Source organism: Erythrolamprus reginae, chromosome 8, assembly GCF_031021105.1.
Source record: "Erythrolamprus reginae isolate rEryReg1 chromosome 8, rEryReg1.hap1, whole genome shotgun sequence".
In the NCBI taxonomy this organism is placed as follows: domain Eukaryota; kingdom Metazoa; phylum Chordata; class Lepidosauria; order Squamata; family Dipsadidae; genus Erythrolamprus; species Erythrolamprus reginae.
In genome coordinates, this window is record NC_091957.1 from 5,535,127 (window position 1) to 5,551,682 (window position 16,556).

General features: G+C 44.4%; 1 protein-coding gene across 1 annotated transcript; it reads left to right on the top strand.

Annotated features, from left to right (window-relative positions):
* Positions 1-135: 135 nt before the first annotated feature.
* On the top strand, positions 136-16,245 carry SLC2A8 (solute carrier family 2 member 8). The gene is made up of 11 exons (XM_070758698.1): positions 136-284; positions 2,389-2,540; positions 4,161-4,323; positions 4,435-4,641; positions 4,772-4,871; positions 7,097-7,308; positions 8,362-8,508; positions 10,172-10,280; positions 12,099-12,263; positions 12,772-12,917; positions 14,706-16,245. The coding sequence occupies exons 2-11, from the start codon at positions 2,446-2,448 to the stop codon at positions 14,844-14,846; spliced, it is 1,485 nt and encodes a 494-aa protein (XP_070614799.1). The 5' UTR covers positions 136-284; positions 2,389-2,445; the 3' UTR covers positions 14,847-16,245.
* Positions 16,246-16,556: the final 311 nt, after the last annotated feature.

The following is a 16,556-nucleotide window of genomic DNA, read 5'->3' on the forward strand; positions in this document are numbered from 1 at the left end:
CATAAATAAATTGAATTTTTTAAAAAAGCTTCGGGTTTATCTATCCGACTCCGAACCGCCCATTCTTTTTCCTACAAAAGGCCTACCGAACAGGATGCCGTTCTTTTTTAAAGTCTACGGACTTCCGGTCCGTTTGCCTTCTGGCCCCGCTCGGAAACCCGAGCCGGGAGGTCCTTTGGTTCCTACATTGCAAAACCTGCAGTACGTCTCTGACCCTGATTAGATTTGGGGAAGCGCCGCTTTTGTGGGGCGGCTGGAATTAAAAAAGGAGGGGTTGGGGAAAGGTGAGTGAGTGGGGCCGGCCTTTTTTATTTTGACATTTGTTGCATGCTCTGGAGTCCTCCGGGAGGCCAATGTCCTCTGGTGGACTTTGCCCAAGGGATGGAATGGTGGCCCAGATCCGCAACTCAATTTCAACTTTTCTACCCTGGGGAAATTCAGGTCCCTGGCAAGAGTTGCCAGTGTGGAAGGATGTTGCAATGGGAGAAGCCCGCTGTTGCCTGTGTTTACAATGGCAGTAGCATTGAGACTTATATACCGCTTCACAGTCCTTTGCAGCTCTTTCTAAAACTTTCAGCCTCGATTGAAAGAGCTCAGGGGTTGAACTGTTGGGTCCTTGGTTGCTTTCTGAGCTTCATTGATAATCGACCAAGCTCAGAGAGAAAAAATAGCATTAGCAATAGCATTTAGACTTATATACCACTTACAGCCCTTTCTAAGTGGTTTACAGAGAGTCAGCCTCTTGCCCCCAACAATCTGGGTCCTCATTTGACCCACCTTGGAAGGATGGATGGCTGAGTCAACCTTGAGCCAGGGGAGATTCAATCTGCCAAATTGCAGGCAGCCGGCAGTCAACAGAAGTAGCTTGCAGTAGTGCACTCTAGCCACCACTGAGGCTCTTCTGGGCATCTACAATGCCCAGCATTTCTCCTCCTTAGATGCACTGGTTGTGGCGGCTGACCCCTAAAAAGGGGGATGCAGAAGATCAGTGCCACCTTTCTAGGATTAATGCATTTCACCTCACCACCCCTCAAAAAAGTCTATATTCATCCGCCTTCCCTGAAGCTTTCTGAACAGAAAGACACAGCGACTTATTTATCTATTTATTAAATTTGTATGCCGCCTGCTCCCTGAAGACTCAAGATTGCAGGATGCCAATATGTAGCAATAGTATTTAGACTTGGTTTACAGAATCACCCTCTTGCCCCCAACTATCTGGGTCCTCATTTGACCCACTTTGGAAGGATGGGAGGGAAGAATGTGGGAGGGAGGGAGATAAGGAAGTAAGGAAGGAAAGAAAGAAAGAAAACAGCTCTTAGACTTACAGTATGTACCACTTCACAGTTTTTTACAGCCCTCTCTAAGCGGTTTACAGAGAGTCAGCCTCTTGCCCCCAACAATCTGGGTCCTCATTTGACCCACCTCGGAAGGATGGAAGGCTGAGTCAACCTTGAGCCGGTGGTGAGATTGGAACTGCTGAACCACAGCTAGCAGTTAGCTGAAGTAGCCTGCGGTGCTGCACTCTAACCACTGTGCCACCCTGGCTCTCTGTTCAGCTGACATATATTCCCATGTCAGAAATTACAGTGAAAAGCTGCCCCCCCCCCCAAAAAAATACTTCAGTTTAAATATAGATGAGGTTGCTTCTTTTCCTCCAACATCAGGAAAAAAAGGTGGGGGTGGTTTCCTGATCGCAGGATTGTGCTTTGACTGATTGGGTGAGGAAAAGTCTTATGTTGAAACTGATTAAGATCTAGTCAGTTTCGGACCAGTTTTAGAGAATCGGTTTGGTGTGATGGCTGAAAAGAAAATCCACTGCTTGCATGGGGGTTTGTATCCAGACTGGACAAGGCTCGCCTGTGTAATGTCAAAACAAGGTGGTTTGTGTGACCTTGTGACATGCCAAGACATGAACTTGCTTTGATCTGATCTGAATCCTGAAACTCTGGGTTTGTCTTTTTTTTTAAAAGAGAGATTTCTTTAGACTGCCATCATCCTGTCCTCGAAAGCATAAATTTCCTCTTTACCCCATTGTTGCTTTTCTGGTTGATCAGAAACAGGAAACAGAATATAAAAAAGAAGCTGTATGCAATGAAATTTCATTTAAATGTATGCCAATTACTGTACATTAAATTTAGTGTAAGTCTAAGAAAAAGATCAGGAAAAAGAATTACTGGCTGCTGTACAAATGATTATATGTTCTTGTCCTCTGCAAATATCTTCTTTTTGAGCAGAGAACGGAGGCTGTGCATCTTTTTTCTGATGCAAAATTAAAATCTGCAGAGTCAGCAGTAAGGAAGCTACTGGTTTGAAGTCATATGATTTGTTTCTTCCTGTTTATGATTGTTTCCTCCTCCCTCCCCTTTTCTTTTCCTTATAATTTCAAAGGACTTAAAGCCAAGTTGCCCTATCATTAAGCAACTTCTTTGGGGCACAGCAAAGAGAATGGCTTCTGAGGAATATAGACCTCTTTTGGAACCCAACCCAGAGACGGAATTGAATGCTGCTGGAAGACCTTCTCGGCTGGAGATTTATTTCAGGTGTGTATATATTCCTGCTTCTGAAATGAAGCTGGCCAGATCAATTGAATGGTGAGATGCCCAGAGTTGAAATCGGATGGATGGATGGATCCATCAGTCAATCAATGGTGAACTCTATATCTTAATTGTCTCACTTTCTGACTTTTGCTGAAGCCCACATGGGCCAGTCACTGGTTCTGTCCCAGACCAGCTTGGAAAGTTGTTGTAAAGAGACACAACAATATTGTGAAGAACACCAGTATGTGTACCGTCCTGTCCCCCTGGTAACCAGATGGAGAGGAAGGCCTTGGTGGCGGAGTGGTTAGAGTGCAGTACTGCAGGCTACTTCTGCTGATCACCGGCTGCCAGCAATTTGGCAGATCGAATCTCAGTAGGTTCAAGGTTGACTCAGCATTCTATCCTTCCAAGGTTGGTAAAATGAGGACCCAGATTGTTGGGGGCAATAGGCTTACTCTCTGTAAACCCCTTAGAGAGGGCTGTAAAGCACTGTGAAGTAGTATATAAGTGTAAATGTTATTGCTATAAGGTATTTAAATGTCTAACTAATACATTTCAATATAGTAAAGAAATTGTATACTCATGTAATAACTGCAGTGAGAATTGTATTTGCACAAAATTGGAAAGCAGGTGAAATCCTTACAAAAGGAGAGGTAATCAAGAAAATCCTGAAATGTGCAGAAATGAAACAGATTAACAATAGCAATTACAGGGAAAGAAGAATCGGAGTTTTATGATGTATGGGAGCATTTTTATCATTGGATAGAAAATGAATATAAATCAATAGAGCTATGGAGTTAAATGAAATGAAAGGTTTTGATAGAGGATAGGTTTAATTGAATTGTAAAAGCAGAGTTGTTTATATATTAAGAAAATAGTGGTATAAGAAAATATGTTGTAATAATAATAATAATAATATCATCATCATCTACCCTATCTCCAAGATTTTTTCTGCCATCCACAGAACCTTCCTCCATGAAAGCTGAATTTCAAGGGGGAGGTTTGGAGACCCTTAAGAAGAATTTAACATTCTGGAATAATAAACACCCTTCCCAGTTAAGCTTAGTTTGCAACAACCACACAGACACGGATATTTACTTCTTAAATTCAGTCATTGCAATTCGTCTCTTCCTTGTTTCCCTCACCTGCAAAAAGAGGTGGATAAACTTGAACGGGTCCAAAGACGGGCTACAAAAACGGTGGAAGGTCTTAAGCATCAAACTTATCTGGAAAGACTTAATGAACTCAATCTGTATAGTCTGGAGGACAGAAGGGAAAGGGGGGACATGATCGAAACATTTAAATATGTTAAAGGGTTAAATAAGGTTCAGGAGGGACCTGTTTTTAATAGGAAAGTGAACACAAGAACAAGGGGGCACAATCTGAGATGAGTTGGGGGAAAGCTCAGAAGCAACGTGAGAAAATATTTTACTGAAAGAGTAGTAGATGCTTGGAACAAACTTCCAGCAGACGTGGTTGGTCAATCCACAGTCACTGAATTTAAACATGCCTGGGATAAACATAGATCCATCCTAAGATAAAATACAGGAAATAGTATAAGGGCAGACTAGATGGACCAGGATTTCTGCCTTCAGTCTTCTATGTTTCTATGTTTCTTCACAGCAAAGTCCAGAATCACAATCTCTACTTGGCAACCTTCGCCGCTGTCCTAGGACCGCTAAGCTTCGGTTTCGTCCTGGGCTACAGCTCGCCAGCTATCCCTAGTTTGAAGCGAAGCCACGACCCAGAGCTGAGATTAGATGACACGCAAGCATCATGGTTTGGGGTGAGTTGCCATGAGGACTTGTAGGACGATCGACTCCCCCCACCGCCCTCTTCAACCCGCTGTTTCATTTCCCTGCTTTTCTCATTTTTTCCCTTCTCTTTCTTTTGACAGTCTGTGGTCACGTTGGGAGCCGCAGCTGGCGGCACGCTCGGAGGATACGTGGTGGACAAAATTGGCCGGAAACTTAGCCTTATGCTCTGCGCCATCCCGTATGTTTTTGGTTTCTTGGTCATCATCTCAGCTCAGGACATCTGGATGCTTTATCTGGGACGGTTGCTATGTGGCTTGGCCAGTGGTGTCACGTCTTTGGTAGTTCCGGTAAGGGGTCTTATGTTTCGGTCTTTTGCCAGTGTGATTTCCACAGAGGATAAGAGAAAATTCCTACTGCTAAATTGGCAATAGCAGGTTAATTTAAAGGTTAATTTAACCTTTCTTGCTTATGTCTTAGATATATATATCGGAAACGTCTCACTACAAGATCCGAGGAGTTCTTGGCTCGTGCGTTCAGCTGATGGTGGTGACTGGCATCCTGGGAGCTTACCTAGCAGGTCATGTTCCGGCTTACGATTCATGGTTAAATCCAGGCTTGGCGGGAGGGAAGTGTTTTGTTCCATCTTCCCTGGAAAGAAGTGAGGAAGGAAAAGGAAGGAAGGAAGGACGGAAGGAAGGAAGGAAGGAAGGAAGGAAGGAAGGAAGGAAGGAAGGAAGGAAGGAAGAAGAAAGAGATGAGGGAAGAAAGGGAGAAAGAAAGAAAAATGGAAGAAAGGGAGGAGGGAAGGGCGGAAGGAAAGAAGAAAATGAAAAGGGAAGGAAGGAAGGAAGGAAGGAGAAAGAAAAAAGAGAAGGGAGAAAGAAAGAAAAAGAAAAGATAAGGGAGGGAAGAGAAAAAGAAAGAAAAGAAGGAAAGGAAGGAAAAAGAAAGAAGGAAAGAGAAAGAGAGAAAGAAAGATGAGGGAGAGAAGGGAGAAAAAAGGAAAGGAAAAAAGAAAGGGAGGAGGGAGGGGAGGAAGGAAGAAAGAAAATGAAAAGAGAAGGAAGGAAGGAAGGAGAAAGAAAAAAACAGAAGGGAGAAAGAAAGAAAAAGAAAAGATAAGGGAGGTAAGAGAAAAAGAGAAAGAAAAGGAGGAAAGGAAGGAAATAGAAAGAAGGAAAGAGAGAGAGAGAGAAAGAAAGATGAGGGAGAGAAGGGAGAAAAAGGGAAAGAAAAATGAAAGGAAAAAAGAAAGGAAGGAAAGGGGGGAGGAAGGAAGGAAGAAAATGAAAAAAGGAAGGAAGGAGAAAGAAAAAACAAAGATAAGGGAGGGAAGGGAGAAAGAGAAAGAAAAAAGGAAAGATGAGGGAGGGAAGAGAGAAAGAGAAAGAAGAAAAAGGAAAAAAGGGAGGAAGGAAGAAAATGAAAAGAAAGAAAGAAAAAATAAAGATATAAGGAAGGGGGGGAAGAGGGAAGGATGACAGAGAAAGAAAAAAGAGAAAGGAAGGAGGGAGGGAAGGATGGAAGGAAGCAAGGAAAGGAGATTGAAGGGAAAAAAATGGATAACAGGACATCCATCATATGATGGCTAAGTGGTTAGAGTGCAGTACTGCAGGCTACTTCTGCTGTTCACCGGCTGCCAGCAGTTTGCCAGGTGGAATCTCAGTAGGCTCAAGGTTGACTCAGCCTTCCATCCTTCCGAGGTGGGTCAAGTGAGTACCCAGATTGTTGGGGGCAAGAGACTGACTCTCTGCAAACCGCTTAGAGGGGGCTGGGAAAGCACCAGGAAGCAGTATATTGTTAACAATTGCTATTGCTATCTGTTACGTAATTTTCATCCTGAAAATCCAGATAAACCATCGCTAAATTTTCACTGAAAACATAATGAAAAAATGACAGTGTATTTAGATGTCTAGATAAAACACGTTTTAAATGATTTTGAAAGGTTTAAAACATGTCTAGATAAAGACATGTTTTAAAAAGAGGATGTAGGACATCTTTCTTGGCATGCATTGAGATGTCTCTCCCAGGCTTTTTATGTATGGTATGTTTGTGTTGTATGTTTTTTAAATAATGGATTTTTAGATATTTTCTTTTAAATATTAGATTTGTTCATTGTACAGTGTTCCCTCACTTTTCACGGGGGATGCGTTCCAAGACTGCCCGCAAAATTTGAATTTCCGCGAAGTAGAGATGCGGAAGTAAATGCACTATTTTTGGCTACGAACAGTATCACAAGCCTTCCCTTAACACTTTAAACCCCTAAATTACAATTTTCCATTCCCTTAGCAACCATTCAGATTATTACTCACCATGTTTATTTACTTAAAGTTTATTTAAAAAAATATTTATTAAAGGCAGACGAAAGTTTGGTGATGATACATGATGTCATCGGGTGGGAAAAACCGTGGTATAGGGGAAAAACTCGCTAAGTATTTTTTAATTAATATTTTTGAAAAACCATGGTATAGCTGTTTCGCGAAGTTTGAACCTGCGAAAATCAAGGGACCACTGTACACTGTTTTGTTGTTGTTGTGAGCCGCCCCGAGTCTGAGGAGAGGGGCGGCATACAAATCTAATTAATAATAATAATAATAATAATAATAATAATAATAATAATAATAATAATGATGCATGCCACCTTGAGGATGACCTTGCTGGTCTTCCTGTGTCCCACCAAAGGCAAGGCCATGAGCCACCTGCAGCAGTTCCAAGCCACGGGATAAAACACTAGCTATTCCTACTGGCTTCATCCTTTCTTTTCAAGCCCTAAGACCAGCTCTCCTCATTCCGTTCCCACAGGCATGGCCCTGGAATGGCGTTGGCTGGCTGTGCTGTGCTCCATCCCTCCCTGTTTCCTGCTGGCCTTCATGGCTTTCATGCCCGAAACCCCTCGCTTCCTGCTACGCCAGAACCAGCAGTCGGAAGCCATCGCGGCTTTGCAATTCCTGCGGGGCCCGCTGGTGGATCACGAGTGGGAATGTCAGGAGATTGAAGCCAACGTCAATGAACAGGTGACCAAGAAAAAAAAGTATCCACCAGAGGGTCTTGAGGTTGCCTCTTTGTTTAAGACTTCCTTTTTGTCTCCTCCCCCTCCATTTAAAAAAAAAATAGTTAAACCAAAATATAAAGTACAAAAAAGAGAAATTAAAAACAAGTATTAGGAGGAAGGGTAAGAGGGGGGGGAAAGGAAGAGATAAAATACAAGGGTCGCCCAGAAAGGAATGCACCACGTTTTTTGGACTTCAACTCCCAGAATTCCTGAGCTACCATGATGGGCTCGGGAATTATGGGAGTTGAAGTCCACAAGTCATACAAGAGCCAATTTTGCCTACTCCTGGGCCCCTAACTGGATTTTCTTACTGTCTGTAACATTTTTTGGCTTTTGCAAAGGATTGAACGATATTACTGGCACCCCAAGCAGCATGTCATCATTGAATTTCTCACTGCGGAGAAAGAAACTGTTGGGAACATTCACAAACGTTTGTGTACAGTTTATGGAGAATCTGCAGTCAACAGAAGTACGGTTAGTCGCTGGGCACAGAGGGAGAGGCCATTAGAAGACGGTTTGGCAGAGTTCTAAGGCTTTGTGACCAGAACAAGGAGTGGTACCAACAGGGCATATACGCCCTTGTGTCTCGCTGGAAGAAGGCCATAGAATGGGACGGCGATTATGTGGAAAAATAGGGAGTGTAAAAGAAACATCATTCTTTCTAGTGTGTAAGTTTCATTGTGTTCAATAAATAATTGTTGAAGAAAAAATTATGGTGCATTACTTTCTGGGTGACCATCGTAATAATTGTTCCTTAAAATAAAATCTCCCTAAATTGGTTAAGATGCCAAATTCTGCATACACCCCCACCCAGCAAATCCGAGGCTGCCTCCCTTCTTCACCACCCCTCCAGGATCAGTTCTGACCTGGTTCTGAATGAACCAAGACCCCGAGCGGCGTTGGTATTGGGTTTTTCCGTGGAGTGCAGGGAATTCCATGTCACCACAGCGTTTGGCCACGCTCTCTCTCGAGCTCAAAATTGAAGGTTGAGGACTCCCTGTCTGTCCCTTTGCAGCAAGAAATGAGCCTTGCCGAGTTCAAGAACCCCTCCATCTACAAGCCGTTCATAATTGGAGTAGCCATGATGTTCTTCCAGCAAGCATCCGGCATCAACGCCTTCATGTTTTACGCTGAAAATATCTTCGAAGATGCCAACTTTAAGGTGAGGGAGTTAAAACTCTGGATTTTCTCTCCTGGGCTATCCCGGCTGATGTCTTTCGGCTCTGTTAGATTTTAGAATAGAATAGGGAAGGGATCTTTGAGGTCTTCTAGTCCAATCCCCTGCTCACTTAGGAGGCCCTATACCCCCACCGTCCAGGAGGCCCCCTGGAGGCTAGAAACGGCCTATTTCCCAATTTCTGGTATGCCCAGATGGCTCATGTTTTGCCCTCCCCTGGTTCCAAAGGCTTCCATGGAGCTGGGAGGGAGTAAAAATGCCCTCCCCCATACCTCAGAGGCTCTCTGGAAGCCAGAAACGCCCTCCCAGAGTCCCTGTGCGAGCCAAAAATCAGCTGGCCGGCACACACATGCACGTTGGAGTTGAGCTACGGCAATGGCTCCTGTGCCGGCAGATATGACTCTGCGTGCCACCTGTGGCACCCGTGCCATAGGTTCGCCATCACTGCCCTATACCATTTCAGACATTTGAATTGTCTAATCTCTTCTTTAAAACCTCCAGTGTTGGCTCATTCACAGCTTCTGGAGGCAAGTTGTTCCACTGATAAATTGTTCTCCTTAGTTCTAATTTGTTTCTCTCCTCATTTAGTTCCCACCCATTGCTTCTTTTTTAGGATAGAATATAATTCTTTATTGGCCACGCCCAAATCCTGCAACCGTTCTTCATATGTTTTAGTTTCCAGGCCTTTAAGATAGAATAGACAGACAGACAGACAGACAGGATAGATAGATAGATAGATAGATAGATAGATAGATAGATAGATAGATAGATAGATAGATAGATAGGATTCTTTCTTGGCCAAGTTTCAAGGGATGGAGGTCGGGAGGAGTGAAAAGAATTTGTGGATAGCCCTCAATTTATGACCACAACCAAAATTTATGTTGCCAAGTGAGAAATTTGTTAAGTGAGTTTGGCCTCATTTTATAACTTTTTTTTTTTTTTGCAATTCCTAATAGCAGTAGTATTTAGCAGTAGCATTTAGACTTATATACTGCTTCTTGGTGCTTTTATAGCCCTCTCCAAGTGGTTTACAGAATCAGCATATTGCCCCCAATAATCTGGGTCCCCATTTTACTCACCTGGGGAGGATGGAAGGCTGAGTCAACCTTGAGCCGGTGGTGAGATTTGAACTGCTGAACTACAGCTAGCAGTTAGCTGAAGTAAGCCTGCAGTGCTGCCCTCTAACCACTGCACCATTCCAAATGATAAATGGATGGATGGACGGACGGACGGATGGACAGATAAATAGAATTCTTTATTGGCCAAATGTGATTGGCCACACAAGGATAGATAGATAGGATAGGATACGATAGGATACGATAGGATAGAACAGAACAGAACAGATTAGAATAAAATAGAATAGAATTCTTTCTTGGCTAAGTGTGATTGGACACACAAGGAATTTGTCTTTGGTGCAGATGCTCTCAGTATATGAGAAAATATACATTTGTCAAAAATCATGATTGTCACAGGGGCCAAATAAGCAATCAGGAAACAATATTAATAAAAATCTTAAGGATACAATAAGAATCTTAAGGATTCTTGGTGCTTTGGAGTTTGATTCCCTCTTCTTTGTGGCAACCCCTGAGATACTGGAAGCCTGCTATTATGTTACCCCTGGTCCTTCCATGTCCTTTGTGTCTTCCAGAACAGCAGTGCTGCTACCGTCATCGTTGGCTCCATCCAAGTCTTTTTCACCGCAGTGGCTGCTCTCATCATTGATAAAACCGGACGAAAAATTCTTCTCATCACCTCAGGTAGGACTGAGGTCTCTCTTTCCCCAAGTTCAGGCAAGCTTTAGTTACACTCCAAAATTTAGAAATTACTGTATTTTTTTTGGACTATAAAAAGCACATGAGTTTTTGGGGAGGAAAATAAGGAAAAAATTGATTGGGGTGTGGGTGAATATCCTCCCAGAATATCCTCAATCAGCTGTTTCCAGAGGTGAACTTTAGCAGCAGGTTCATTGTTTGTGAGCTCTGTGAAACCTCCGTTTCAGAGGCATTTTTCCAGCCTATAAAAACTCATGGAAATAGTTTTTCCAGCCTGTGAAACCTCCATTTCAGAGGCATTTTTCAGCCTATGAAACCTCCATGAGGGTTTTTTTCAGCCTGTAAAACCTGTTTCACACGTTTTTTTTCAGTCTATAAAACCTCAATTTCAGAGGGTTTTTTTCAGCCTGTGAAACCTCCATTTCAGAGGGTTTTTTTCAGCCTGTGAAACCTCAATTTCAGAGGGTTTTTCTCAGCCTGTGAAACCTCCATTTCAGAGGGTTTTTTTCAGCCTGTGAAACCTCCGTTTCAGAGGGTTTTTTCAGCCTGTGAAACCTCCATTTCAGAGGGTTTTTTCAGCCTGTGAAAACTCCGTTTCAGAGTTTTTTCAGCCTGTGAAACCTCCATTTCAGAGGGTTTTTTTCAGCCTGTGAAACCTCCATTTCAGAGGGTTTTTTTCAGCCTGTGAAACCTCCGTTTCAGAGGGTTTTGTCATCCTGTGAAACCTCCATTTCAGAGGGTTTTTTCAGCCTGTGAAACCTCCATTTCAGAGGGTTTTTTCAGCCTGTGAAACCTCCGTTTCAGAGGGTTTTTTTTCAGCCTGTGAAACCTCCGTTTCAGAGGGTTTTTTCAGCCTGTGAAACCTCCATTTCAGAGGGTTTTTTCAGCCTGTGAAACCTCCGTTTCAGAGGGGTTTTTTCAGCCTGTGAAACCTCCGTTTCAGAGGGTTTTTTTCAGCCTGTGAAACCTCCATTTCAGAGTTTTTTTTCAGCCTGTGAAAACTCCATTTCAGAGGGTTTTTTCAGCCTGTGAAAACTCCATTTCAGAGGGTTTTTTCAGCCTGTGAAAACTCCGTTTCAGAGGGTTTTTTCAGCCTGTGAAAACTCCGTTTCAGAGGTTTTTTTCAGCCTGTGAAACCTCCATTTCAGAGGGTTTTTTCAGCCTGTGAAACCTCCGTTTCAGAGGGTTTTTTTCAGCCTGTGAAACCTCCGTTTCAGAGGGTTTTTTCAGCCTGTGAAACCTCCGTTTCAGAGGGTTTTTTCAGCCTGTGAAACCTCCGTTTCAGAGGGTTTTTTTCAGCCTGTGAAACCTCCGTTTCAGAGGGTTTTTTTCAGCCTGTGAAACCTCCATTTCAGAGTTTTTTTTCAGCCTGTGAAACCTCCATTTCAGAGGGTTTTTTCAGCCTGAGAAAACTCCATTTCAGAGGGTTTTTTCTGCCTGTGAAAACTCTGTTTCAGAGGGTTTTTTCAGCCTGTGAAAACTCTGTTTCAGAGGTTTTTTTCAGCCTGTGAAACCTCCATTTCAGAGGGTTTTTTTCAGCCTGTGAAATCTCCGTTTCAGAGGGTTTTTTTCAGCCTGTGAAACCTCCATTTCAGAGGGGTTTTTTCAACCTGTGAAACCTCCGTTTCAGAGGATTTTTTTTCAGCCTGTGAAACCTCCATTTCAGAGGCTGGGCAGGGCTACATATGGTATATAAGACGCACCCAAATTTTTACCCTCTTTTAGTGAGGGGAAAGGATGCGTCTTACGCTACGAAAGATACACTAAGGTTCCTCTCTTTTTCTCTCCCATTCTTGTCCCCAGGAATTATCATGGCTGCCAGTGCGACGGTGTTTGGGATCTATTTCAGAATTACCGCCCCCAGCCCCAGCAATTCCTCCCATCTCCAGTTGCTCGATGACCACCGTCTGGAGGAAGGACACCCCCTGTCCTGGTTAGCAGTGCTGAGCATGAGTTTCTTCATTATGGGTGAGTGAGGTTTTGCACAAGGGGTAGTTCTAGAAAAAAGAGGGACCCTGTCACCTGGAATTATTGGGTAGGGGGTTTGGTCCTGGAAATTTCCCAGAAGCATTCAATCCTCAGATGTTAACTATTTGTGAACTGTAGTGGAATAACAGAGAGGGACCTTGGAGGTCTTCTAGTCTAGCTCTCGGCTGTGGCCAGGGGGACCTTTGCCCAGGTTCGCCTGATTTACCAGTTGCGGCCCTATCTGGACCAGGAAGCTCTACGCACAGTTACTCAGGCCCTCATCACCTCCCGTCTTGATTATTGCAATGCGCTTTATATGGGGCTACCCTTGAAGAGTGTTCGGAGACTGCAAATAGTCCATAAAGCAGCCGCGAGAGCTGTCATGGACATACCTTGGTACACCCATATAACACCTACGCTCCACGAGCTGCACTGGCTTCCTATTAATCTCTGGGCACATTGCCCGATTTAATTGAACAATCTTGTTTTGCTGTTCTACCACCCGCAGGCTTTGCCTTGGGCTGGGGCCCCATCCCGTGGCTGGTGATGTCCGAAATATTTCCCCTGAGGGCCCGGGGCATCGCCAGCGGAGCCTGCGTCCTCACCAACTGGCTCATGGCTTTCCTGGTCACCAAGGAGTTCCACGACCTCACGGTAAGCGAGGGTGACGTCAGAAACTAAGGTGCGTTTGTACTCCGAAAAATATGGTCATAAAGGCACAGTACAGTGGTACCTCTGCTTACGAACTTAATTTGTTCCGTGACCAGGTTCCTAAGTAGAAAAGTTTGTAAGAAGAAGCAATTTTTCCCATAGGAATCAATGTAAAAGCAAATAATGCGTGCGATTGGGGAAACCACAGGGAGGGTGGAGGCCGTTTCCTCCCAGAAGATTCCTAGAGAGGCTCCACGGAGGCTTCTCCCTGCCTTTTCTGGCCTTGCTTCCTCCCAGGAGATTCCTAGAGAGGCTCCACGGAGGCTTCTCCCTGCCTCTTCTGGCCTTGTTTCCTCCCAGGAGATTCCTAGAGAGGCCCCACGGAGGCTTCTCCCTGCCTTTCTGGCCTTGCTTCCTCCCAGGAGATTCCTAGAGAGGCTCCACGGAGGCTTCTCCCTGCCTTTTCCGGCCTTGCTTCCTCCCAGGAGATTCCTAGAGAGACCCCATGGAGGCTTCTCCCTGCCTTTTCCGGCCCTGTTTCCTCCCAGGAGATTCCTAGAGAGACCCCATGGAGGCTTCTCCCTGCCTTTTCCGGCCCTGCTTCCTCCCAGGAGATTCCTAGAGACCCCACAGAGGCTTCTCCCTGCCTTTTCCGGCCTTGCTTCCTCCCAGGAGAGTCCTAGATAGACCCCACGGAGGCTTCTCCTTGCCTTTTCCGGCCCTGGGGAACTCTGGGAGTTGAAGTCCAGATCTCTTCAACTTGCCAAGGTTGGGAAACACTGTTCTATGAACTTTCCCCAACTGTGGTGCACCACCCATTGTCATTTCTCATAATTTGAATTGGATTTAGAAATAGAATAGAATTTGGAATAGAATTTGGCATAGAATAGGATAGAATTCGGTATAGAATAGAATAGAAATTAGGAAGAAAGGAATGGAATGGAATTCTTTATTGGCCAAGTATGATTGGACACATAAGGAATTTGTCGTTGGTGCGTATGCTCACAGTGCATATAAAAGGACTATATACATTTGTCAGGAATGTTGAGGGACAACACTTAATGATTGTCATAGGGCACAAATAAGCAATCAGGAAACTAAATAAATAAAAATAAAATAAAATAAAAATGTTATATTTTATTAAATATAATTAACGGAGCGATATCCTGACTTTGACAAGTGGCGCAGCTCAGACCGGGCACTTAACCTGAATTCCATGCCTTGCCCCAAAGTTTGTTTGTTTGTTTGTTTGTTTGTTTGTTTGTTTGTTTGTTTGTTTATTTATTTATTTATTTATTTATTTATTTATTTATTTATTTATTTATTTATTTATTTATTTATTAGATTTGTATGCTGCCCCTTTCCGTGGACTCGGGGCGGCTCACAACACAATAAAACAATTCATAACAAATCTAATAATACACAATTTAAAATTTAAAATAGTTAAAAAAACCCATTTTTAAGCAAACATACCTACAAACATACCATACATAAATTATATAGGCCCGGGGGAGGCATCTCAACTCCCCCATGCCTGACGACAAAGGTGGGTCTTGAGGAGTTTACGAAAGGCCAGGAAGGTAGGGGCAGTTCTAATCTCTGGGGGGAGCTGGTTGCAGAGAGTCGGGGCTGCCACAGAGAAGGCTCTTCCCCTGGGGCCCGCCAATCGACATTGTTTAGTTGACGGGACCCGTAGAAGGCCAACTCTGTGGGACATAATCGGTTGCTGGGATTCGTGCAGCAGAAGGCGGTCTCGGAGATATTAACCCAACTTCCTTCTTCTTGGTCTAGGTTCTCGTAAGCCCTTATGGGACCTTCTGGTTGTTCGCTTCCACCTGTTTGCTCAACGTGATTTTCACCATCGTCTGCGTCCCCGAAACGAAAGGGAAAAGTCTAGAAGAGATAGAGGCGTATTTTCGAAGGCCACATTAAGACCTCAGCGCACAATGTTTAATTCCCCACCCCTTTCGTCATGGAATTCACTCAACTGGTGGTGAAGACGCCGATTGGCGAGGCCAAAAGCCTTCCGTTCTTTTCATTGTCCGAGGAGATTGATCTGATGAAGACGACGGCGTCACAGTTCTGACAAGTCCCAGTTTTCGGCCTCTTCCTCTCTTTGAGAAGGCAGCGAAAATGTCATGAATGAAAGCGGTGCTACTTTTTTGCGATCGGCCGGTCCAGGGTGTTCACATTTTCCGGAGGTAAATCTTTTTTTGTCATTTGAAAACAAGGATGCGGCTTCGAGCATGGCGTCAATAAAAGGCTGTTTAAAAAAACTACGAGAATCAAGACCGCGTGAAGTGTTAATTACCACTTTATAATAATGCCTTGGTACGCGCACACTTGGAATAATTGCAATCAGGTTTGGCCGCCACGATAACGCCACAAAAGACTCAACAGACTCAAACTCAACCCTGATAAGACGGAGTGGCTGTGGGTCTTGCCTCCCAAGGACAACCTCATCTGTCCGTCCATTACCCTGTGGGGGAAATCACTAACCCCCTCAGAGAGGGTCCGCAACTTGGGCGTCCTCCTCAATCCACAGCTCACATTAGAGAAACATCTTTTAGCTGTGGCGAGGGGGGCGTTTGCCCAGGTCCGCCTGGTGCACCAGTTGCGGCCCTATTTGGACCGGGAGTCACTGCTCACAGTCACTCATGCCCTCATCACCTCGAGGCTCGACTACTGTAACGCTCTCTACATGGGGCTACCTTTGAAAAGGGTTCGGAAACTTCAGATCGTGCAGAATGCAGCTGCAAGAGCTATCATGGGCTTTCCTAAATACGCCCATGTTACACCAACACTCCGCAGTCTGCATTGGTTGCCGATCAGTTTCCGGTCCCAATTCAAAGTGTTGGTTATGACCTATAAAGCCCTTCATGGCACCGGACCAGAATATCTCCGGGACCGCCTTCTGCCACACGAATCCCAGCGACCGGTTAGGTCTCACAGAGTTGGCCTTCTCCGGGTCCCGTCAACTAAACAATGTCGTTTGGCGGGACCCAGAGGAAGAGCCTTCTCTGTGGCAGCCCCGACCCTTTGGAACCAACTCCCCCCAGATATCAGAGTTGCCCTCACCCTCCTTGCCTTTCGTAAGCTCCTTAAAACCCACCTCTGTCGTCAGGCATGGGGGAATTGAGACTTTCCCTTCCCCCTAGGCTTATAAAATTTATGCATGGTATGTCTGTATGTATGATTGGTTTCTTAAATTGGGGTTTTTTAAATTAACTTAAATATTAGATTTGTTTACATTGTATTATTATTGCTGTTAGCCGCCCCGAGTCTACGGAGAGGGGCGGCAAACAAATCTGATTAATAAATAAATAAATGGCTTCTGCAGTATCCTTCCCTTGCTACAGTAGCGGACTGCAACCGTTACAGGGCAATACAGCGTCCTCTGACTGGTGGGCGGGTGCACATGTCGGCGCGAGATTCAGCGCCGGAAGCCAAATCTTGTGTGAGAAAGCGTGTGTGAGATTTTGGCAATTTTTGCTGATTGTTTGTTTATGTGCATGCACGGATGCAAAAATATTCGGCCTCTGCACATGTGCCGGAAGCCAAATCTCATGTGAGGATGTGCACGTGAGCGAGATTTTGGCAGCTTTTAACTGATTTTTTGTTTATGTGCATGCGGAAGTGAAA